Source organism: Equus asinus, chromosome 16 (genome assembly GCF_041296235.1).
Source record: "Equus asinus isolate D_3611 breed Donkey chromosome 16, EquAss-T2T_v2, whole genome shotgun sequence".
NCBI lineage: Eukaryota > Metazoa > Chordata > Mammalia > Perissodactyla > Equidae > Equus > Equus asinus.
In genome coordinates, this window is record NC_091805.1 from 49,083,834 (window position 1) to 49,108,780 (window position 24,947).

Genomic DNA, 24,947 nt, shown 5'->3' on the forward strand with positions numbered 1-24,947 from the left:
CGCAGCCAACCCCATGATGTGCTGGGCAGCACAGCCACACACCCTTTACCTCCTTCATGCTGCTTTTGGAGCCGTTGGTGCTGGAGGTAAGCCACATCCGGTCCTTTTGTTTTTTTTAAACAGATGGGGAAACTGAGTCCCAGGGCAGTGGCTAATATAATGCCCTAATACAGAGCTAGGAATGAAACCTGAGACTGTGCGTGTGTGTGTGTGTGTGTGTGGGGGGGGGGGGGGGTGATGTTATCTAAGACTTCTTTCTTTTTTTTTTTCTTTATTCCACCAAATATCCACTCAGTGCCTCTTCTAAGAATTTTTAAGAGGAAAAGTGTAACCTGGCCAAGAGCAGAGAGTATTGGCAAGGTGGGCCAGCTGGATGGCCTCTATTCTCAAAGCTTCTCAAGAATCCATTTCCTGGTCCTTCAACTTGTAGGCTTCAGAAATTTGTCTACATCTGTGTCCCAGAACTAGATAGATCAAGGGGTGCTGATTCATTGGAGCAATGCTCACAAGAGATGGATGTAAGCACTGGAAGGCAGAGGTACACATTCTGGCCATTCAGCATCTGAATCCCCTTCCTCTGTTTTGAGAATCCCCTACCTTAAGAGGTAGAGCCCACTTCCCAGAGTTAAAGCTGAAAATATCAGATAATCTATTTCTGAGCCTTCTTTGCAACCAGGGCTTGCGCACATGATCCGGGCTCTGCCAGTCAGATGCTCCCACCCAGATCTTGAATCAGAAACTTGTGATGGGAAGAAGCAGGGACACAAAGATTCCAATTATCAATGGGTGGTGATGGTAATTACATCCAGTTTCCAGAGGCAGCAGCAGCAACATGCACTGCCTATGTCTGTGGTAACTTCATGGCATCTTCCCTGGGCCAGTTTTGCAGTACAACTTTTAAATTTGGTTCCTGGGAGCAGAGCCAACTGACCAAGTTCTCCAGCCGTCCTGTTGATTCTGTAGACTCCCCAATATCTTTTCAATGAATTCCGTTTTGTTTAAATCATCCAGAGCCATTTTTGATGGCTTGCAGCTAAAAATCTAGACTGATGAGGACTGGAAGACCAGTGTTTGAACAGTGAGAAGCACATCTGGTAGGTAAGTTAGCCATTCCTAGCGGGTGGCTGTCCTCCTCCTCCGACAAGCTGTTCGGGAATGACCGGAGGCTCTTCCCCGACAGGCCGGGACTCCAGTACTGGGAGTTTCAGGCATTATGGAAGCTGGTGAGAGAGACTCCCAAGGCTTAAACATAAGGCAGGTTCAGAGTAGACCCAGTGGTTGGTCATGAGATATGGAATGATCAGTTAACAATTTACACTCTCACAGAATCCCTTTTCCCTGAAGGGAGATTTGAAAACATTAATCCTTAGATAAGAAATCTGGGGCCCAAGAAGTGAAGGTAGCCACAGCAAGGTGTCGAGAATTTATCCTCCTCTGCTCTCCTTAAAGTGAGAAAAGGGCCTGAGGTTGGCTAAGAGATAACTCTTGTGAAGAGGACAACTGCTTTCGCAGGCAGGCGTTCCCTACCTCCTCTGATCGGCACACACTTCCAAGAAGCAGGAGGCTAGTTATCATCCACATTTTGATTAGGAAGCCTAGACTCAGAGAGGTTAAGCCATCTGATAGGGATAAAAGCCATCTGACTAAGCCCTACGTCCTTTCTCCAGTGACACTATTAGGGAAGTGGGCAGGCAGGGTGTCTAGAGACACAAGCTCAGAGCTTAAGTCAGCACTGTTCATCTTTCTCATTCTCTGGCAGCACCATCATCATCCCCTCCCCTTTTCTAGGCCCCTATCTTACTCCCTTCATGCTGCCCGGGGTGCCCCAGGACCTCCACTGCTATGCTATGCTTGAGCCTGCTGTCATGGCTGTGCCCAAAGATGCAGCCTTTCCCTCCTCCCTGCTCCATCAAATTGGACCCATCCTAGGTCCGTTCCTCCTGCGCTTTGCTCCAAATAAAGCTTATGCCCTCTTACTTTAAACCTACTTCTCTTTCTCTCACACCCAAGAAAAATATTGGCCTGAAGAAGCCAGAGAAGAGACTGGGATTTACTGGTGAGAGTTCTAGGAGGGAAGTGGAAAGCCAAACCATGCCTTGCCCCCACCAGAGGCTCACTGGGATGTGACAATGTCACCGTGGTGGTTTTAAAATAGAGCCACAGGTCCTGTGGGGCTCCTTTGTGTCTTGACTTGTGTACTAGTGACACAGGTTTGTTCAGGTTGTGAAAAGTCACTGAGCTGTGCTCTTATGATCTGTGCACTTCTATGTCAATATACATCAATAAAAATTTTGCTTAAAAATCATTTTAAGAACAGGGGCTGGCCCCGTGGCCGAGTGGTTAAGTTCGCGCGCTCCGCTGCAGGCGGCCCAGTGTTTCGTCGGTTCGAATCCTGGGCGCGGACATGGCACTGCTCGTCAGACCACGCTGAGGCAGCGTCCCACATGCCACAACTAGAGGAACCCACAACGAAGAATACACAACTATGTACCGGGGGGCTTTGGGGAGAAAAAGGAAAAAATAAAATCTTTAAAAAAAAATCATTTTAAGAACGATAAGATATTTAGATGAGGCCATTTTAATAAGCATTTATCATGGTGATCCACCTCGAGATAAAGTAATACAAAAACTCAAGACTTAAGGTGACAAATGAGGATAACTGGGCACTATACAAAAGGTTTTCTTGTCTTAAAATAAGGATTAGTGATAGAATTTCTTGGCTTCTCTAAGTATTTAAAATAAAATTCTATTGAGACATAAAACTTTATAAGAGTCAGGGCCGCAAGTGAGGCCTGCATTTTAAAGACCATTTCCTCCCTCTGCTTTCCTGTCCTCAGCTTTCCTAGGTACAGATGAGTGAATTACTCAGAATGCAAAGGTCTTTAAACCATTTTGATTGGATATGCTCCAGCAGAGGCTGTAACTTGGCCAGAAGGAGGCTCCAATAATCTTGGAAGGACAGTTTCAATATCTGGTTCCATGTCCAATGGGCAGTACCTGGCAACTCCTTGAGACTCCTTCCAGCTCCAGGGTGTTACAGTTTTATGAGGTAGAAAGAACACTGTGTATTTTAAGAAATAAAACAAACAAAAAAACAAAGAAAATTCTAGAAAAGTCAAGTAATGCCCCAGGAATAAAAGGGGGCCCAAGGAAAAGTATATACACATATGCAAATAATGAATTTCTTTTCTGGCTCTTGGCTCTCCCCTCCTTCCCTACCACAGGTCAGGGAGCTAAACAAAATTTTACCTAAGCAAAGGTGGAACCAAACCATGCTAGCTTAAATTCTAGGTAAGAGTTTCTGACCTGTGCTCTCCCCTGAGGCTGTGTGTGCTAATGGTGTCCATGGGGTACTGAAAAAGTAGAAATGGTCCAAAGGCCAATGTAATATAATAACTTGCATTAGTTTTATTCTGATCATGTGTCTTGGATTTTTCTGGACAATCTGGATTTGAAGTAACCAGTCACTTTGTACTCAAGTGAATTTTTCATTCAAAGAATATTCATTCATTCAACAAAACTACTTGCCAATGGTGCTGAGCTAATTGGATATCCATATGGGAAAACATAAAGCTTGACCCCAAACTGCACAAAAAGTTAATTAGAGATGAATCATAGACCTAAATGTGAAGGTTAAAACAATGAAGTTCCTAGAAGAAAACACAGGAGATAACCTCTACGGCCTTAGGCTGGGCAAAGATTTCTTAAACAGGATATAAAAAAGATAAGATTAATAGTCATAATACAATATTTAAAATAATAATAAAGTCATAAAAGATAAGATTAATAAATTACACTTTTTTTTAAAATTAAAGATTTCTGTTCATCAAAAGATATCATTAAGAGACGGAAAAGAAAGCCACAGACTAGGAGAAGGTATCTGTAATACATATATTGGACAAAGGACTCATCTAGAATATGCAAAGAACTCATAGATCATTAAGACAGACAACTCCCTACAAACAGGCAAAAGATTTGAACAGACACTTCACTAAAAGGGTAGCAAAATGGCCAATAAGCCAAAAAAAGTTGCTCAACATCAGTGACCACTAGAGAAATGTAAATTTATATCACAATGAAATACACATCACCTTTTTTTTAAATTAAAAAGACTGACATACCAATACTAGCAAGGATGTGGAGCAACAGGAAATCTCCTTTCACTGGTTGGAGTATAAATCGTTATACCACTTTGGAAAACTGTTTGACAATATATTTAAAGCTTAATACGTCTATACTCTATGACCCTGCAATTTCAGTCCTGAGTATATACCCAACATAATAAATGCTATGTCCACCAAAAGACACGCATAAGAATGTTTGTAGGTCAGGGGATACGAAGCTTCAGTTATGTGAGATGAATAAATTCTGGGGATCTAATGTACAGGCATGGTGACTACAGTTAATACTGTATAATACACTTGAAATTTGTTGAGAGTTCATCTTAGGCATCTCACCACACATACATACACACACATACACAAAACGTTACTATGTGATGTGATAGATATGTTAATTAGCTAGGTTGTGGTGATCACTTCACAATGTATATGTATATCAAAACAGCATGTGGTATGCTTTACATATATACAATTTTTATTTGTCAAGTATATTTCAATAAAGCTGGGGAAAAACAGATTGTAGCAGCTTTATCCATGATAGGCAAAAACTTGATGCAACCCAATAGCACCAGTAGAATGAGTAGATAAATTATGGAATATTTACATAATGAAATAATACACAGCAATGGAAAAAAATGAACCATTGTTACATGCAACAATGTGGATGAATTTCATAGACACACTGTTGAGTGAAAGAAGCCAGATACAAAAGTGCAAGTACTGTGTAATTCATCCATATCAAGTTCAAACATTGGTAAAACTACCCTATGGTGATAGAGATCAGAATAGTGGTTACCATTGTGGGACATTAAATGGGAAGGGGCATGAGGAAGCTGGAGACGCTCTATATCTTGATCCAGGCGGCAGTTAAGTGGGTGTACACATATGTAGAAATTCATCATTCTGTACACACAAGCTTTGTGCACCTCACTGAATTTATACCTCACAAACGAGACCATATATCCTGATTTCATGTCCAATAAGAGAGTCACTGTGGCTTTCTCTACAAGCACTCATACTGATATCCTACCTCATTGATGTTCCAGGAGACCTCCCCCTCCCCAAGGCGGGCATATATTTGAGAACTCTTTATATCCTGGCAGACACTGAGAATGGCGCTTATTTCAGGCAGGGAGGGAGGGGCAGGGTAGGGAAGAAGTGCATCTGGGAAGTAATCTTTTTTCCCCACCACCCCAAGCTTCATAAATGTTTCTTGATACATGAAAACGGCTAGTATTTGATTAAATAACATTTACCACACACTAATATCAGGCACTGCACTAACAGCTTTCCATTTTATTATTTAATACTTATATAACCCTACGAAGCCGTTCTATTTTTAGTCCTATCATACAGGTAAGGAAGAGGAGATTTATAGACGGTTACGTTACTTGCCCCAGGCTTTACAGATAGGCGGTGAATGGAGAGCTCAACTCAGGTTAATCTGAATTTAGAACCTGGACTCTACACCACTTGCTATGGAATGAATGGATGGTGTCCAAGCCCCGCCTGCATGTTATATAACATACACCACGAAGCGCTGTGCCATTCCGAGGAGGGCGGAAGCTGTCGCGGTTGCCAGGTTGGTGATGGATTCCTCGAGGGCTTTAGACCCACTAACTGCACACAGGTGGTAACTGCGGCCAGAGAACCAACTGCGCAGGCACTTTCCCCAGTGACCTCCAGCCAAATTCCTTGGGGAATCAGGAAAGTTCCCCTGGCTCAGAAACCATAAGTTTTTTCCGACTTCAAAATACGCGCGGAAGGTAGACCTGGGGGTTTCACTCCCCACTTCTGGAGAGAATCAACGCGAAAATCCCCAGAGAAAGAAAAGCAAAACAGGCCTGCGAGGGAGTGAGATAGACACGGGGAAAGCTTGAGAGGAAAAGTTATGTGATAGGAAAAGAGCGTAGTGGAAAGTAGAAAAAGAGGAAGTCCCAGGAGCTCCGAAGTTAAGGGGGTGACGACGCAGCCCCTCTCTATCGCGCCTGCGCAGTGCTGCCTCTTTTGGCACCCCGGCCCCTGCCGGCCGCCGAAGATTTACTCGTCTCTCGGCAACCATTCACCCAAAGAGCCAATCAGAGGGCACCTTTCTTCTTGACCTCGCCGTCAGCGCCCAGGCGGAAGGATCCCTTGGGCACTGGCTCCGCCCCGCCCCGCCCCTCGCTCCCCGGGGAGGGCAGGCTTAGGGGCAGGGGCGGGGGCGGCGGGCGGAGGCGTGGCCAGGCCGTATAAGAACGGAGGGGGCGGCGGCACGACGGCTCACTCGGTGCAGCTGCCTGGGGGCTGTAGTGTCCGCGCCGCTCCTGCTGGGGGCTGCCCACGCCAAAGACCTGCCTCCGTCGTCTCCTCTTCCGCCGCCCAGGTGAGTCCACAGCCCCCTCCTCTAAAGGTGCGAGGATGCGGCGGCCCCAGAGAGCCGCGCGCTCTGCCCTCGAGGGTCTGTCCCCGGCGAGTGGAGCTCAAGTCTTCGCCGAGCCTGGAGGGGGCGTGGGGTTCGGAGGGATGGGGCGGACAGGTGCCGGGACCCGGTGCTTTCTTCCCCTCCAGCTCCGGCGACGATAGCCCCTCTGCACACCCCGCCCCCGAGGACCAGGCGAGACGCTCCGAGAGGGAGCTGCAACTTTCCGGAGGCTTCGGCCGGGGCTTGGCAAACTTCGGCGCGTTCCTGCTGCGCGACTCCCGCGGGCTGCGCGCTGGCCGGGCGCGGGCGGGGCGGCCGAGGAGTGTGGGATGCGGGCCTTCAGTTGCTTCCCTGGGCCCCCGCCGCCCCCTCCTCGCTGGCGGTCTCCGGGTTCGCCCCAGCGCTCCCGCGGGCGCGCGCTCTCTCGCCGGCCGGCGGAGCGCGGATTCGAATGCGGCGGTTTCGGAAGGCGCAGTTGGAGACGCAGCGGTCAGGGGCATGTGTCAGGCGGGAAGAGGAGGGGCGCTTCCCAGGGTCGGGGCCAAGGCAGCGGTTTTGAGGAGAGGGCGGAGATCCTCAGCTTGTCTTGAACTCACACTAGACTGTGGGCACCGTGAGCAGCAGAGTGATCCAAGCGAATGACTTGTGCGCTGCGCTTCTCTCGGAAACTTCTCAGGAATACGGTGTCTGTGACCTGGTTCCTCCCCTTTTAGGAGCGAAACTTGCTTACGGTGTAGGCTAAAAGCCATGACTGTCAGTTGACCGCTAGCGGTGCAGCGGGTGGCTCAGCGGCGCGACTGCCCCGGGAGGTGTCGCTGTCCAGATCGCGAAGGTGGGAGGGGAGTCGGAGGAGGGTGACGAACCTGGCGGGTCCAGGTTGGGAGCCGGAACGCCTAAACACAGAACGCCGGCGGCGAGAAAACAAAACGGCGCTGCCTCGAAGTCAGGGAGGAGTTCCGGAGAGATGCCAGGCGAGCTCCTCGGGAGAACGCGAATTGTCCTATCCTCTCTAGAACCGACGGTTAGGGCTGGACCCCGCGGGAGGGACCAGCTCAGTCCCCTTCCCCGCTCCTTTTTGTCCGGAGGAAGGCTTCTGCAGGGAGACCAAATCCTGGTCTTAAGTAGGGTCCTGCTGCCTTTTTAACTTTGTTTATGGAGTTCTAACACACAAACAGTGGAGTGCTTCAAGTGCGCTTATTACAGTAAGCGTTTATAAAGACTATGTAATCATTTGTGCCGTGACAGTATTCAGGATATTTGGTAGGTGGGTTAGGAACCTGAACCTCTCCAGGAAATAAAGTTAAGATTATTAAATCCTCCTAAAGTAGACTCCTGGCTTGGCCCAGCAGCCCTCCAGGGCAGATGAGAGTGGCCATTGTTGTCTACCCTAACCTTTCAACGTGAGTAACTTGGCTAGGCAGCCAGCAAGGAAGCAAGCCAGGCAGCCACGAGGATGCTGGGACTGCTTACCAAGAATGGCGCTGTGTCTGAAATCCCCAGAGGTGTTGTCTCAGAGGGAGACCCTGCCATTGAAGGGGATGGGGTGGGGAGCAGAGAATGCTGACTTTTCTCTTCCTTTCAGGGAGGCAGTCTGAGCTGGACCAGCAGGGCTTCTGTCCTTTGACGTTCTTGTTTGTGTAGATGGAAAACTTATATCTGGGGAGTCAAGCTTTTACTTGAGATAACTGAAACTTTGTCTTAAGGTATATGCATATCTTTGGAGTACATTTATTCTCAATAAAGAGTTTTTGGGGAGATTTTGGTATATTGTATATAATGGTTCAGGTAGCAGTGGGGAGAGTCCCATAACATCAAAGTTACATTTTTTTTTTCTCTGCCAGGAGGGCTCTAAATTGTTACCCAGGAGAAAGGTCCCTAATTTCATAAGTTGCTGTGTGTACATAGAGTTAATGGCAACATTCTTTATGTTGAATTTCTTACACAGTGCCTACCTTGTATCAAGAGATTGAGTTGGGGTCCCTCTGAAGGAAAGGCTTTGGCTCTTGGCCTCTTTGTCAGAATGAACGTGATTTCATTGAGCGCCAGTGGCTCTCCCTTAGCTTCCTCAGCTCCACTGTGAGGACAGGTAGCTCATCAAAATCCCATCCTGAGTTGCAGAAGCTTCCCCCTGCCCCCCCCCCCCCCCCATCTACCAGTAGTAGGAACTCAGCCTACCACCCCCATTGTTCAAGGCCGGGGCAGATGGTGCATATCTCGCACTACCCATCAGAGAACAGAGAAGTCCTCGTACTTCTGAAAGTCCGAGGAACCGCCTGGCAGTGAAGATAACTTAGAGTGGACTGTAGTGCCCTTGTTCTCCCAGGGCCCCTAACTGGACACATTTGATACAAAATTTAAAAATGACATTATTTTTTTTTAACTGCTCAAGTACATAGTATCTTGTCTTCATCTTTCATCTTGGATATGTTGTATGTATGGGGACATTTACTAAAGATTGACAAGCTAAGAGGTCTGAGTGGATGTGGTAAACTTTTTTTGTGTTACCAAGAGAACTTGCTGAAGGCCAAGGCTAATTTCTTGAGTTAAGTTAAATTTGTGTTGTTGCGTTTGGGTTTCTTGGTCTCACACCAGACTCTGGGCTTTATCTGTCATTTTGTGTGTGTGTTTAAGGATTAAGGGGAAGCAATGCAGAGTCTGAAGTGTTAACTTGGGATAAAATATTACTCATTAGATAAGGCCCCTTGCTTTTTTGTGTTGTTGCTGAGGTAAACAAGGCAATATAGCAAAATGCTTTCTGTCATCTTGGTGTTTTGACTGTAGCACGTTAAATTGGCATAAGCAGTATTATGATGGAGCAGACACCTCTGTATTTAAAGAAATATTTGTGTGTTTAAAACCACTTGGCTGATCTCTTGTGGTGCTTCCAGGACGTTTGGTCTCAAACTGTTTTATCTTTCCCCTACATGCTTTATAAGGAAGCTTATATTTGGAACTTAAATGGTTTAGAGGAAGCATCTTTGTATAATTCAACTGTACAAGGAAGCTTTATGAATTGTTTAAAATTAATAGATTTTGTACAGCTGGCCCCTGTAGCCTGTTCTAGAACTGTTTGCAGAATTTCTTGGAACAACAGGAAAAAACTAATAGTATGAAGAAATAGTTGCTGATGCTAAGCAATGTAGGATGTTTTTTAGTCCCAGAGCCTCTTGGAGTCTTGGTCACTAAACTGCGTAAAGTGTTTATTCCATGGATAACAGTGATTGAGTCAGTAAGTAGTTAAGTGCTTCCTAGGCAGTAGTCTGTGCCAGGTGCTGGGGAGGCCAAGGGAATGGTATGTGGAAAGGCCTGTGGAAGTGCTCTGGATGCAAGAGGAGCTGGGTCAGCTACACAGTGTACTCGAGGCCCCCAGTTTTTGCTTGTTTGTCTTAGCTACTGGCGTGTGAGCCCCAGGAAGGCAGGGATCTGTGCTCAGTGCTGACTCCCTGCACCTGGAGCAGGGCCTGGCACACAGAAGGTGCTCTTGTTAACCAGATACAGTGCTCTACTGGCATTCGACTGCCATTCCACTGAAAGAGGGAGGCATGCTTTAAGTAGGCGTCATCCTTGTGGGCTAAGGTGCTGGAGCTTTTGGATCTAACAATTGGAGCCTATAATGCAGGGCAGTTTCTGGGCCTTTTTTTTTTTTGAGGAAGATTAGCCCTGAGCTAACATCCGGGCCCATCTTCCTCTATTTTGTATGTGGGACACTGCCAAAGCATGGCTTGATAAGCGGTTCATAGGTCCACACCTGGGATCTGAACCAGTGAAGCCCAGGCCGCTGAAGCAGAGCGCCCGAACTTAACCACTTTGCCACCAGGCCGGCCCGAGGGTCCCTTTTTTTAATGGAGGCCTCAGGGGTGTTGGATTGGAGCTGAGGGGCAGTGACTGCAATTGGCCAGCAGCTGAAACTCCTCAGGCTGAACTCCAGACCTGCTCCCTTCACCCACTCCCCATCCTGCCCATCCACCCCAACGCCAGCCTCATGCCGCTCACTCAGCCTTTCTCTCTCCACTGTCACTCGGTCGCTGTTCTGCTGATTCTTTCTCTTTTTCCTTCTTTGTTTCCCATTGCCATCACTGACCTGGTTTTGGGCCCCACCGACAGCTGCTCGCGGAGAGCAGTGGCGGAGCTCCTCGCCCTGCCCCTGGCCAGTTCCGTGGCCCCTGCACCTCGGACACCACCCTTCGAACTCACAGGGATAGCCCTTCCCTCCATAAGCTGCGCTCCTTCTCGGGACCTGTACCTTTCTGACCTTCTGGTTATTCTTGACTCAGGTATTTGAGCAAATTAATGCTAGTCCTTCCTCACCAAACTCTGTTTTAATCCAGCTTGGGACCCTTCTCAGAGGCTCTGGTCTCACCCCGTTGGAGGACCGCTTATCTCATACCTCTCCTCTTCAATACTCCTTTGCCATTCTGCCTTACCTTATTGTCTAGTTTTTTTCAAATCTTATTTTCAGGGGGATGAGCACAGGAAGTCCCATATCTGTCTCCATATTAGCTCCCTGTAAACACATTTCGAGAAGAAAATATCCATGAATCTTGAACGGCTCCCACCAGCTCGCCTTGCCATCAGCTTCTCTCACCTTAGCCCTCATGAGGCTGGGAGAAGGGCAGTCCTCCACCTCGCCTGACCCCCAAACACACCGTCTATCCCGATGTGTGCTTTTGAGGTTGACGAGGTGGGCATTAGGACCACTGCCGCTGGCTGGCGCTGTGTGGTAGCTGCGGCAGGAAGAGCACTGATCCAGAAGGAGAGAAGTGGACACTGAGCACCTGCTCTGTGTCCAGGTGCCGGCCTAGGGTTGTTGGGCTGGGCACCAGCACAGCTGCTGTCTCTGGTGCTCAGGCCCCCTGTGGTCCTTATTCTTACCTCTTCTCTGCCTCGAGGCTCCTTCGTTATGAGGACACCTGGGTTCTGGTCCCGGCAGCACCTTTATCTCTTCAGGCTTCAGTTTCTTCATTGCAGTAAGGTCAATAGATCAGCACCGTCCAATAGAAATATAACAAGAGCCACAATCAAGTTTCTAGTAGTCATATTAAAAAGTAAAAATAAACATGTGAAAATAATTTTAGTAATGTTATTTAAGCCATCTACCAAGTATTATTTCAATTTATAATCAGTGTAAAAATATTAGTAGTTTACTTGTTTTCCTCATACTGGCTCTTTGGAATCCAGTGTGTATCCTGTGCTCACAGCACATCTCATTGTGGACTTGGCCCATCTCAGGGGCTCAAGGGCCACACGAGGCTTGAGGAGCCAGTATTGAACAGTAATTCTGATTCTGCATGAGTGGAGGCAAGAGTTAACACAGTTATGGAAGAGGAGTGTGAGCTGGGCTTTAAGCTCTCCAAGGCCAGGGATCTTTGCCTCTTGGTCTCCGATCAGTCATAAGCTCCTAGAACAGTGCTTGGAGCACAGTAGGCACTCAGATCTTTGAAAGAATGAAAGGAAATTCAGTCATCATGGCCGATGATAATCATTCACCCTGTGAGTCAGGTCTGACACTAAAACACCGGATGTTTGATGCCTAGTCCAGCACTCTTCCTCTTGTTTTTCTATAGTTTCTTAGCAAATAATCATAAAGTAATAGAATTTTAAAGAGCTGCAGATAAAATCTGCAAACTGGCAGGGGACTAGGACTCACGGTTTATCAACAATTAAAAGTTGAAAATGCAAGAGGAAATAACTTTCAAGTAAAAGGTGTCTGTGAGATGCCTAATGACAACAACACATGGCTTGGTCAGTGCTAATTTAATGATAATCGTCCTAGTGAGCTATGTTAATGGCTCGTACAGCTCCACACGTGTAGGAACAGCAAAGAGAAGGTGGTTTGGCCACCTCAGGTGCAGTTGGTGCAGAAATAGGTGCTACCCATCGTCGTCAAGCTCCTTCACTTTAATCCCAGCCCTCCACCCCCCACTCTGCCCACCTGCTCAAATTTCTGTTCTTAGCAGCATTTATAATCTTGGCGGAGGGAGCTTTGAGCCTGGTGATGTTTCATTTGGGCTGCTGCCATGCTCAGTACCTGGGGGTCCGGGACCTGTTACTCAGATGTTAACTCCGCAGGGCAGGATCTGTGCAAAACGAAAGCCTGGCTAGAACTATGTGCGTAATTAGGCTGGCTCGCGCTCAGACATGTGTGTGGGGGGGTGTGCGTATGTGTTTAAGTATGATAAGTGCTGCATGTGAGCGACTAAGAGTTGCTTATCCCTTTCCTGATAAGCTCCAGGGATGCTGCTAGTGACTAGGCAGGACTTTGAGCAGACTGAGGTCCTCATTTTGGACAACTGACAACTATTGAGAACTCTAAGCTGGAGAGCCAGATGGTAAAGCAGCCTGTGGATGCAACCCTCGTAAAACCTGGAGGCTGTGAGGCCTTAAACCCTGTGGATTGTATGTCAACTTGGGCATCCTTACAGTAAACACTCTCCTTCTAGGAATTGTCCTGTTTTCCTCAGTCTAGTTAATCTCTAGAACACTAGGGCCGGCTCTGGGGATCTCTTTAATGAGTTCAGACCAGTAACATCTCTGGTTTAGAAAGAGGCATCTGGTGGGAGGGGGAGCGCAGTACCAAGTTGCAACAAGAATTATTTCCAGTTCAAGTTGTGTCGATGGCTCTTAATGATGCTGGTACCTTGGAAAAATTAAGGCTTCTGTGCTTAGCTTCCTTCTAAAGATGTCTGTGTTCTGACCTTGTTAATATTTACATTTGCAGCGATTTCAAGGTATTCCTTTAAGCACTTGAACTTCTGTGGCGTCGCTGTTAGAATATCTGAACCAGTGTTTTGATTCTGTTTCAGGCTGTTTTGCAGCCGCAGCGTTGGTTCTCCCAGCGTTATCTCTGCAGCCACAGTTGCTTAAGCTCCCTGTTTTGAAAGTCTGGGAAAGAGCTTTCTGCTTGGACTCTTCTTAGGGCGGGTGCCTGTGGATAGAGCCCAATCACTGATAACCATTAAGACTGTATTTTGCCATTGGTGGGAAGTGAGGACTTGTGAGGGCCCCTCAGACTGGAAAAGCCTGGTTCAGAGGGAGGCAGCTGTAGGTTCTGCAGCCCGCTTCTGCTTCGGTCCGGGACCAGGCAGCATCCCAGTTGCTGTGGGAATTTAACCAAATTTCTTGGCTCTAGTAAACATCGGTGTTAAATGGCTAGGAGGATGCTGATAACTCTGAGAAAATAGATTGAGACCTTGACTGAATGTGATCGAGCTGGGAGTGAGAAAAGACCACCTGTGGTTTCACAGCTTTGTGGTATGGGCAGTTATTTCTTTGAACTGAGGTAGAATGTGTCTGTGGGTGTTTGAGTGGGCAACTGTAAAAATAGCTTCTTGGAAAAAGTTAACACCAAATATATTGTTCTTTTAAAAAATAAGGCACTATTTTATCTGGTTCTATTGCTTTGGGCCATCTGCTAATCTAAACTCTTTCTCCATGTACATTAAACACAGGTGTGTGCCTTGGTTATCTGTAACTTTTTAACTATGTTTGGGGGCAGTGGAAGAGTCTCTAGAATGTGGTCTCCTCCCTTGTTGTGGGTCCCGGGGCCCTGGTGAGGGGGCTGGCGGCTAGCAGACGAAAGTCTTCCTCAGGCTGCCCCCTGGTCCTTGATAACTCCTGGCCTCAGCCCCCTAGGAATTCAAGGAGGGAGGCAGGATGTCTCTTTAGAAGGCCAAATCCACTTTGACCCTGGTTTCTCTCCTTTCTGCCCACTTATCTGCTGCTGTGTGTATCAAGTCACTCAAAGCGCCTGGCTCTTTTCTCAAGGATGAAGGACTCCCAAGGGTCAAACTACACAGGTGGGAAAAGTCTCACTGGCAGGTGTCCAGGCTCAGGTTCGGCATGCACGCATTTGTCAGGCTGTTCCAGGCTGTTTCTGTTTTCAGTTCTGTTTCAGCTCTCCTTCCTGTGACAGCCCTCGAGGTGCTGGTCACTTCTTGCAAATTTGCTTCCCTTCTTCCGCTCCAGTTGGGTTATCTGTTTTTTGGATCTGATAAAGTTACCCTCTTGTCTGCAGGGAGTGTCCTGTTCTGCTGCTACGTCAGCACATCTGCGCTGCTGATCTCCCAGCCACCAGAGTGAATCCGAGCAGTTGTTCCTGTATTCTGCGAGCAGAGCAGTGTGCCTTAGTTGCAGATCCAGATCAGCATCAGTCCATTCCTAACATCTCCTTCCTGTGCCATTATTTTTTCCTCTTAGCGCTTGTCCAGCAACCTGACTATCAAGCTTCTCTAGCCTCTGGCTTCTCTCTCGCTTCTGGCCTTGCTTTCTCTAAAGTCACCCCTGCTTAGCAACCTAGCCAGCATCCTGGAACTCCCTCAGAAGTGAGGGTCGTAGGCCTTATCTCTCAGCCGTTGTTCCTTTAAAACAAACATTAACATTTCTATATTTAGTTATACTCAATTCTGGTGGCTCCAGCCAGGCTGCATACACCCCCAAAACCCATGATGGCTTTGAGGGAGAAAGTTTCTGTACTGGCAGTTGATAGATACTTTAGTTCTAAATGCTTCCGCCTGGTTTAGCACTTGCCCTCTGGCCTTACCCAACTCAGGGGGCCTTAGCACATCCTGCCAATTTCTGTAAAAAACCTCCATACCTTTCTCTGCTTTCCTTCCTCTTATTGCTATCTGCTTCCTGCACCCACCTGAGCCACCAGCTTATCTTCAAAGCCCTCCCCCCACCCCAACTCCTACACCAAAGCTATCCACCTCCTAGGAAGCCTCCTGAATCCCATTTCTGCCACTTCCCAGTGGTGCATCCTTGGACAGTTCACAATTTGTGCATCCTCTTTGTTCCCCAGTTTCCTCATCTGTCGAGGGGTGAACTCTCCCTTACAGGTTTGTTGTAGGAATCAAGTGGATTGGCCCAGATAAAGCCCTTACAGCACTGCCTCTCTGTCTATCAAATGGAGCTTGGTGGCTCCTTAGGGCACCTGGCTACACATCGAGGCACATTTGGTGACCTCTGTCTCTGGCTTTCGGTACACAAGAGCCCCTGGAGGGCTGTGTGTCTGTCAGGGAATGCTGGAGGTTCTGAGGAAGTAGTGACATTAGCCCTGTGGGAAAGGGATGTGGGTAGGATTAGTAAGATGTTTATGTTGTGAAACAGCTGATGAGCATCTCCGTTGAGCAGTGGGATTTCCCATCATGGACAGTGAGTTTACCTTCTCTGCTGTTTCACTGAGAGGCACCTGCAAGCCACCTTGGTGTCCTTGAGGATGAACCCTGACTCATGTCCTTTGCTCAGATGGACTCTGCACTAAACCAGGTAGTAAAGAGTGACTGACTTGACCTCTGCTGTCTTCAGCATGTACGGTGGGGATAAGGAGCGATGGGGAGATAAGGTGTCACAGTTATTTATTTAACAGAAGGTTGCTTTCTTCCTGTTTGGGTAGAACCAATACTATCTCTGTTTTAGAAAACATCACTTTAGTAGCAGCAAGAACTGGTCATTCTAGCACACACGTGGCTTTGTAGTGTGGTCTTGCTGCCCTCACCCCATCAGTGGTACAACTTGAGCTTGGTGGAAGTTGTTGCCAGCTCCAAGAGTTAGAACCCTAGCTGGGGAGCTGAGGATCTGGGGTCAGTTCACTTAATGTTTTCCGATCCTTCTTCCCTAATTTCTGGGAAAGGAACAGTTGTAGCTTCCTCAGAGTTCTTGTGAGGATTGACTGGGAATTGATGTGAAGTGGCTCGTACTCAGTACTCTTTCATTTGCTTTCACACACACCCCTACACCTTCATTTTACAGGAAAAAAGAAAATAGGCCCAGAGTCCTGGTTCCCATTCCCTCGGCCAGCTAAGGGAGGAGCTGGAGGGGATACTTGACAAGTACTGCCATCCACTTTCACTTCTGCCTGAATTCTCTAGGCTTTTATATGCAATGAAATGGTTTCTTTTTGCATAAAGTGTCTTCTGTTGCACATGGGGGAGAAGAGTTTGTGGGGAAGATGCCAGCCATGGGTGCATGGGTCCCCTCTTGGCCAGGAGCTGGGGACGGCAAGTGTCTTTGTTCTGTGTACACACTTCCCTTAGAGCCTGTCACCAGGCTTGGTCCCTTGCCTATGGCTGGGTCTCTTTCCCTGGGCTGGAGCGTGTTACTAGGAAGATCCAGGATTTTGAGGTGACATTCGGTAACAGTGAAAGGGAATTTTATTATCAAAGGAGCGCTGAGATGTGTTTCACTTTCTTTTGTATCCTTAAACCCCTAGCAGGGTCAGAGGAAGAGGGTAGTTTCCTTGTCTCTGGACTGGATGGAGGGCTGTAGTAGCTGAGAGGGCCTCAGTTCACACCTCAGCACTTCTGTGACACCTTGTGGACCACAGCGTCTTGAGCTTTCGTGTTAAATATGACAGACCTAGACTTAACTTCGTGGATGTGCATCTCTGCATATATCAGGGACTCTCTGGACAGTGTCTGCGTCGAACACCAGGCACAGGGAGGAATCAGTGTTGTTTTGACCAGGAGGCCCGGGAGTGCTCTGAGCGCTCTTCTCTCCACCTTGTCCGTCTGCCGGCTGCTTGCCCACCTTGAGGCCCCCCAACGCTTACCTAGCCTCTGTCCTTCTTCTTTCTGGGATCGAGATAAGCTATGAAGCAGGACTAGAAATAGCTCTCTTTTATTTTCTTTTTGATGGGTTTTCAGATCTACCAGCCTTGTGTGGCTCTGTCCCAGGCAGTGGGAAACAAAGGTAAGTTAGACCCCACTTGTCCTCAGGGAGCTTGGCTTAATCTTCGGGCCTTGTTTGTCTTGTCCTCTCACCCTCTGCTGCCATCTCTGCACACCTGTGTGCTCTCAGTGTGTGTATTCTGCCCTCTGCTGCAGCGGGGTGACAGGAGGGACTCAGCTCCCTGAGATCGCCGTTCGTCACGAGTCAGGTTTCTTAGAGGATTAAGTAGCTTGAACGGAGTAGGCAGTTGGTCATCCTCACTTGTAAGAAGATGCCTGAATTTTCAAATCAGTTCCCCCCTTTCCCAGTTTCCACTGGGAAAATGCAATGACTCTGACTCTCAGACGGTAGAAGGAAAATCGAGCGCTTTCGTTTGAATTTACCAGAGTTCAAATTAACTTTTTTCTAGTCATCATTTCATTAATTTGCTAACTAGAATTTGCCTTTGACCAGGGCCTTTCGTGAGTTGGGAATGTGTGTTTCACGTGATTCTTTTATATGGGGATTATATCAACGTTGGTTTCAAGTGGTTAATTAAAACTAAAATTGTTCACTAAGCTCTGGTGTATTATCTAAGCACTAAGGGCTTGTGGCTTGGATTTATTCTAGTAATACTAATGTTTGTCTAAGTAACTCGAAAATGTACTTTTGATATTCAGAATTGTTTGGATGGGTGAGAGAAACAAAGAATTCCTTTCTAATGGGTATTAATAACTTGTTTTGGGCTCATCTAATGAGCTAAGCACCAAATATGAGCCCAGCCTAAATTTGAGCCTTCAGTAGCTTGAGCTACTCTACATCTAAATCATGGGGAACTGGGAGAATTAAAAACTACACCAGGGGCCAGCCTGGTGGTGTACCGGTTGAGTTCACACACTCCACTTAGGCGGCCCAGGGTTTGCTGGTTCAGATCCTGGGCGTGGACCTACACACGGCTCACCAAGCCATGCTGTGGTGGTGTCCTCCATAGAAGAACTGGAAGGACTTACAACTAGGATATACAACTATGTACTGGGGCTTTGGGGAGGAAGAAAAAAAGAGGAAGATTGGCAACAGATGTTAGCTCAGGGCCAATCTTCCTCACCAAAACAAACAAACAAAAAATAAGTAGTAAGTATCAATAGCTGATTATTTTTAAAAGATACTACATCATGGATTTGGCGTTTGTTATGTCTCACACTGTGCTCTTATGGAAACTTTTTTCCAGAAGTTATCTTCATTATTCATATATGTGTCAGAAAAAGTTGACATGGAAGATGCCAACCTCAGACATCTTAGATTCCTGAAAATGTGTTTATGCATTTATGAAGGTTCTGGCATCTGTAGCCAGTAATCAATATAACAGTCTCATGAAGGTGGCTATAATACGTCTGAAATGAGAAGGGGCAATTCTTCTAAAACTACAAAAGACATTTTTGGATAACAAACATAGAATGGGGCTAGATGAGATGGCTTAGCTATTATTTTGAAAGTTTTGGATAAGCAATGGACATCTTCTTTTAAATAGTGCATAAGCAGAGACTTGCCTAAAAGCCATTCTAGAGGAAAACCAGTCCCTTCTCCCCTGCCCACCTCTCTGGAGATCAGCGTTTAAGGAGGAGCTTCTAAGTGTATTTGATTTTGGCACGTGGGGGCGGGGATGATGGGGAGGAATAGGAAAGGAGCAGAAGGCAGTAAATAAGGTCGTAAATGGATAGAAGGCTCATAGGGGAAAGATTTTACAACATGGCTCATAAGATTTTAACTTTTTTCAACTAATACATATATAGGTTCTAAATTCAAAAAGGATAAAATAAGTTCTCTTCATCCCCTGTCCCCTTACCTAGAGCTGGTATTTGGTGTGGGCTGAACTTCTTGTGTGATCTTCCAGAGATTTTTATGATTGGATAAGCAGAGACTTGTGCTTTTACGCATGTAGTTTTTCGCTTGCTTTCCTATTAATAAATCTGACAAGTGTTGCACATTCATACAGATAGAGTTGCCACCATTCTTTTGGACGACTGCATGCATTTGTGTACTGTTATACACATGCGTCAAATCATTTAACCTTCTTCGGCTGATGACTACTTATAGTTTTATAAATAATTCTCCAGTGAATATCCTTGTAATCTACCCATAGGATAAAGTCCAAAGTAGACTTCCTAGAAGTAGAATCACTATGCCAAAAAGTATGTCCACTTACAATTGCGAGTCCCATGTTGCTCTCCAGAGAGAGCCTACAGGCTGTGTACCAAAGGTGTCTGCTTCTTGGTCTTTGCCAATCTAATAGATAAAAATGATACATGGGGATTTTAATTTGCCCATGCATTAAGGCAAGGTTGACTATGTTATGCATCTGAGCCACTGGCTCATGTCCTTTGCCTCTTCTTCTATTGGGGTTCTAGTATTTATGATTTGTAGGCATTCGTTATTCATTAAGGAAATAAATACTTTGCCTAATGTGACAAATACTTTCCTAGTTTTGTCTTCTGACTTCTTTATGCTGTTTTTGCCATGTAGATACCTCCATTTTTATATGGGAAAATGTATCCGTTTTTTCTGACTTTTAGGTTTGATGTGATTTAGAAAGGACTACCTACTCTTGTAAGTGTATATAAATTCCATGTTTTTTCCTAGTACTTGTAAGGTTTCTTCTTTTTATACTTGTCTTTGATTCATCCATCTAGATCTTAGTTTGGTACAAGATAAGGAGCCACCTTTACTTGTTTGATTTTTAGATTTTAAACGTTCTGTTCCACCCATTTCTCTGTCTTTTTGCACTAACACCAAACTGCTTCAGTGACTGTGGTTTCATAATATCCCTTACGAGGCTGGTATACGTCATTCCTGTCTTCGTAACTTTTCTAGCTATCCCTGCTTCTCCTCCTATATGAACCTTACAAATTTTTAGTCTGTAACAGCTTCTAACTTTGACTCTGCTACCAGGTCAGAGATTTTAAAAATATATGAAAATTCTCTTGCATACATTCTCCCTGCCCCTACTCCCTCCCCAGAGAAGGAGAGAGCTTTCGTCAGATTCTCAGTGGTCTTAGCAGCCCCTCCTCTGACCTTAAGAACCACTGTTCTAGAGGGGGAGTAGTCCTGACAGTAACTCTAGATGACTTCTTTGCTTAACAACTTTTAAAAAAGGCATGAGTCAAAAGTCATTCCTACAGTTGTTCTCCTCTGCAACATTACTGACGTTCTTCCTGGAGATTTTCTTAAAATTAATTGTTCCTTCTATTCCAAGTACTGATTAAATTGAGGCTCCTCCATTGGTGTGACTTCTCATATCTATATCCTAAGTGTGAGCCTTGGAAGCACAATAACAGGTTCACGCAAGGTAAAGCAGGTTGTATTTCTATAGGTGGATCAGCTTACGTGGCAGAAACCTGTGTCACCACATCATAGCATTGCGGTGTCTCCAAACGAAGCTAGAGCCATACCTTTCTGTGATCGTTTGAACTTAATCGTGTATGATTGTATAATAGGCACAGGTGTGCTGTATGCCAATCATAAAGGGGCCACAAAGAACCAAGTGTTCATAGAGCACATGACAAAGAACTCTACTGTCCCCACTCTGACTTGAAGTCAAATGCCAGCCACAATAAATGTTAAGCATTTCGCCACAAATTTTGCTTGGTATCCTTAACTTAGGGGTGCTTTGGGAAGATGATCTAGAAAGCCTAGGGCTCTTTAATGCTGTCCAAACAGGTTTGAAGGGAAACTTTCATTTTCCCCTTCCAAGTATTCTTCTGTAGTAAGCAGAGGAGAGCTCGTCGCCCCCAGATTGGGCTTCCTAGTGCCTGCTTTGATCACGTGGTCAACCTTCCCCTTGCCAGGCAAGCAAATTCAGTCCCTTAACCCTGTACTGAAGGGAGCCTGTGATCTGGCTTGGGGAGAGCTGCTTGATGGCCAGAGTGGACGGCTCGCCAGATCTCAGCCGCATGCTGCCTCTGCCTCTCAGCCCCAGCTGAGAGCTCACGTTGCCTTTCCACTGGCTTGCGTCCCCTCCCCATAAGTTCACTCCTCTGTGGCCTTCCTGTTCACCCCAGTCAAGGGACACTCCTTTCTTCTGCCTTAGTATTACATTTTCTTTCTACCACACACTGCTTTGTATTGATATGTTGTGCTCTCACCCCCCTTCTTAATGGCCAGCTCCTGGAAAGCTCCTTTTGGTGTATCCAATGGTGCCCCAACACTGAGTGATAACCATCCCATTGATCTGAGTGCTGTGGATAAGGCGAGGATCCCTGGCACCAGTGTGAGACTAAAATTTAAGTTGGAAGCCCAGGACAGTGCATGCTGGATGTGCATTCAAAAGCAGCAGCTTCCAAACAGTGAAACTGTAGACGTCATGGAGATGGAGTTTGCGTGTGTGTAGCGAGTCAGAGAGGCAAAGCTTGTGAGAAGACTGTCTGCTCACGGCGAGGTCTGAGGACAGCACCTTGACCTTTTGTTCCAACTCTTGTGTCCATCTAGCGAACATCTGACCCATGTGGAGCTGCAGGCACCTTGACTTTCTAATATATCAGTATTTGTTTTTATATGTTAGCATTTTCAGGCATCTGTTGTGTTTCATTTTCTGAAAAGTATAGCTTAGTTGAAAATTGCTCTGGTAACTTTGTGGTTCTAGCAGGGGAAGTGTGAGAAGGGATGTTTTTCTCCTGGTACTGACAGCTAACTTTTTTCATCTTAGGTAGCTGCAAGGTTTTCAAAACCTTTTCACTATTTTGCACAATCCCGTGGAAGGATCACACTGCCCTGAGGAAGTTTCCCACATCCCATGTAGCCCCTCCTTGCTGGGTGGTGCGGTTCCACCACATAGCTGGCCTAACCCTTTGTTACCCAGGAATTTTGTCATCCAAACAACTCCTTGGTCCTACCCTGGAGAACAGAAGTGTGTGTTATGGGGCAGGCTGCTCCTGTAAGGGAGAGACATGAGAGTCTTGCTAACAGGGCATCGGTGTACTTGATTCCAGCAGGACTGACCCCACTCCCTCTTCTTGGTGTGCTTGTAGCCCAGAGTTGAGAATTCATCTATTCGTGGAGTGAAGGGAGTCTTTTTTTGTGGATCACATGTTCTGTGTGTGGGCATTGTAGCCTAGGTATCGACCAGCTCAGGATGTAGTGAGGGAGCCAAAAGCAGGAGAGGTCTTTCCTATAGAAAACAAGGAAAACTAGCAAAACCTATAGGCCCTCTATTAAGTAATGCTGTGTTTAGGATACTTGGTTTAATAAGGTTGTCTGTTCCCTTCACACAAACCAGCCCACTCCACCCCCATCCTCATGCAGACAAAACAAACAAACAAAACCCACTTAAAACAGAATTATGCAGTTATCAAATCTGGTCTAGGGTAAGTTTATGTGTATTTTGTCCTTACTCCGTGCTGGCACTGCTCTCTATGTATTTAAATCATTTCATCCTCACAGCAACACCTAGCAGTAGGTGCCATTTATTACTATTTTACAGGAAAGTGTTCACAGATAAATCACCGTCTTCTCTGAGTCCTTCGAGCTGCTTTGCCATGTAGAAGTGAATTCTAACTCTGTTTCTCATCCCTCACTTGCAGCTCCCCTGGCAAGAACATCCCCCAAGATGGCAGAGGAGAGTGGCAGTCCCAGGGACTGTGTGTCCTTCAGCGTGCTCAACTGGGATCAGGTGAGCCGGCTGCACGAGGTCCTGACTGAGGTTGTCCCCATCCATGGACGAGGCAACTTTCCAACCTTGGAGATAACTCTGAAGGACATCGTCCAGACTGTCCGCAGCCAGCTGGAGGAGGCAGGCATCAAAGTGCAGGACGTCCGGCTGAATGGCTCTGCAGCTGGCCACGTCTTGGTCAAAGACAACGGCTTGGGTTGCAAAGACCTGGACCTAATCTTTCACGTGGCTCTTCCCACAGAGGCAGAATTTCAGCTGGTCAGAGATGTGGTTCTGTGCTCCCTTCTGAACTTCCTGCCAGAGGGTGTAAACAAGCTCAAAATCAGTCCTGTCACTCTGAAGGAGGCTTATGTCCAGAAGCTGGTGAAGGTCTGCACAGACACGGACCGCTGGAGCCTAATCTCCCTCTCCAACAAGAACGGCAGGAACGTGGAGCTGAAATTCGTCGACTCCATCCGGCGTCAGTTTGAGTTCAGCGTGGACTCTTTTCAAATCATCCTGGATTCTTTGCTCTTTTTCTATGACTGCTCCAGTAACCCCATCTCCGAGCACCTCCACCCCACCGTGATCGGGGAGAGCATGTACGGGGACTTCGAGGAAGCCTTCGACCATCTGCAGAACAGACTGATCGCCACCAAGAACCCCGAGGAGATCAGGGGCGGGGGACTGCTCAAGTACAGCAACCTTCTCGTGCGGGACTTCAGGCCCACAGACCAGGAAGAAATCAAAACCCTGGAGCGTTACATGTGCTCTAGGTTTTTCATTGACTTCCCGGACATCCTTGAACAGCAAAGGAAGTTGGAGACCTACCTTCAAAACCACTTTGCCGAAGAAGAGAGGAGCAAGTACGACTACCTCATGATCCTTCGCAGGGTAGTGAACGAGAGCACCGTGTGCCTCATGGGGCACGAGCGGAGGCAGACCCTGAACCTCATCTCCCTCCTGGCCTTGCGCGTGCTGGCAGAACAAAACATCATCCCCAACGCCACCAATGTCACTTGTTACTACCAGCCAGCTCCTTATGTCAGTGATGGCAACTTCAACAACTACTATGTTGCCCATCCTCCAGTAACCTATAGCCAGCCATACCCTACCTGGCTGCCCTGTAACTAACCTTGAGACCTGAGGGTTTCCGCAGTGGGAACCCCAATAGGGCAAGGGCTCTCAGGTAGGGGAGCCTCCTTTTAGATGTAGGTGTTTGGCTTTTAAAGGGGAACTCAGCTCTGATTCTGCTTTTTTTTTCTTTGTGTACCCATTGGAATGGGTCCACAGTGTATCATGAGCCAAGCCTAAAGGGACCCATTATTCCAGTGCTACTTTGGAAAATGCTATAGGAAGTATGACCTATCCATATCTTTCCAAGATAGACACTAACTTCTCATGTCCCACACATCAGCACAGTTGGATTTGAGCTCTGTGAAATAATCGAGACTGGGGACACGCTTGGGCAGTGTATGAGAAGTATTGAGCTACCTGTCTTCTCACTTGAGCCTAGAGTAGTCTGTGTTGGCCCTCACTTGGGATTCTCAGCAGTTACATGAAAGTTGTGCTAATAGTCTATTTTCTTGTATCAATTTTAGTCAGGCAGAAAATGGTAAACATGAGGGAGCTCTTGTGACTTAATTTTTGTTCAAGGACTAAATTGCTTATGTTTATTCCCTGTCAGCAGAGCTGAGGATTTCTTTCATCAATAAACCAAAGCCAGTAGCTGGAGGATTGAGATCTGGTTGGAAGTGGTTCGTGGTGTAGATGCTGTGCTATCACGAGGAATTGTGAGATTTGCTGAGAAAAAAAAAATAACCTTTTCTTGAAATGTAACTTGAAAACAAAATAAAATGTGGAACATAATATTAAAGTAGAATTGTGGTGGTGGTGGGAGGGTGATTGTAAATAGGAAACATGAATGTTCAATTTTCTTTTTCTTTAAGGAAATCTTATTGAATGACACTTTTTTTTCCTTCATTAACTCATCACTTTCATTTTGCTCTTCCTAAGACTAAGGATTGTGCTGAGTCTAGAGTTGTTTTGGTAACTGACATGAGGGTCTTCCTGTGTTTTAATTGGAAACCCATTTTGGTCACATTCCAAGTAAGACAAGCTGTTTTTCTGGTGTACT

The 24,947-nt window shown here is 46.5% G+C and overlaps 1 protein-coding gene across 2 annotated transcripts; it reads left to right on the top strand.

Moving 5' to 3' along the window:
• Positions 1–4,581: 4,581 nt before the first annotated feature.
• TENT5C (terminal nucleotidyltransferase 5C) lies at positions 4,582–24,102 on the top strand. Of its 2 annotated transcripts, none has more exons than XM_014848273.3 (2): positions 4,582–6,486; positions 22,743–24,102. In XM_014848273.3, the coding sequence occupies exon 2, from the start codon at positions 22,769–22,771 to the stop codon at positions 23,942–23,944; it is 1,176 nt and encodes a 391-aa protein (XP_014703759.1). In that variant the 5' UTR covers positions 4,582–6,486; positions 22,743–22,768; the 3' UTR covers positions 23,945–24,102. The 2 variants fall into 2 exon arrangements, with proteins under 2 accessions (XP_014703759.1, XP_070343235.1); XM_070487134.1 differs by lacking the exon at positions 4,582–6,486 and adding an exon at positions 9,519–10,799.
• The last annotated feature ends 845 nt before the right edge of the window (positions 24,103–24,947 follow it).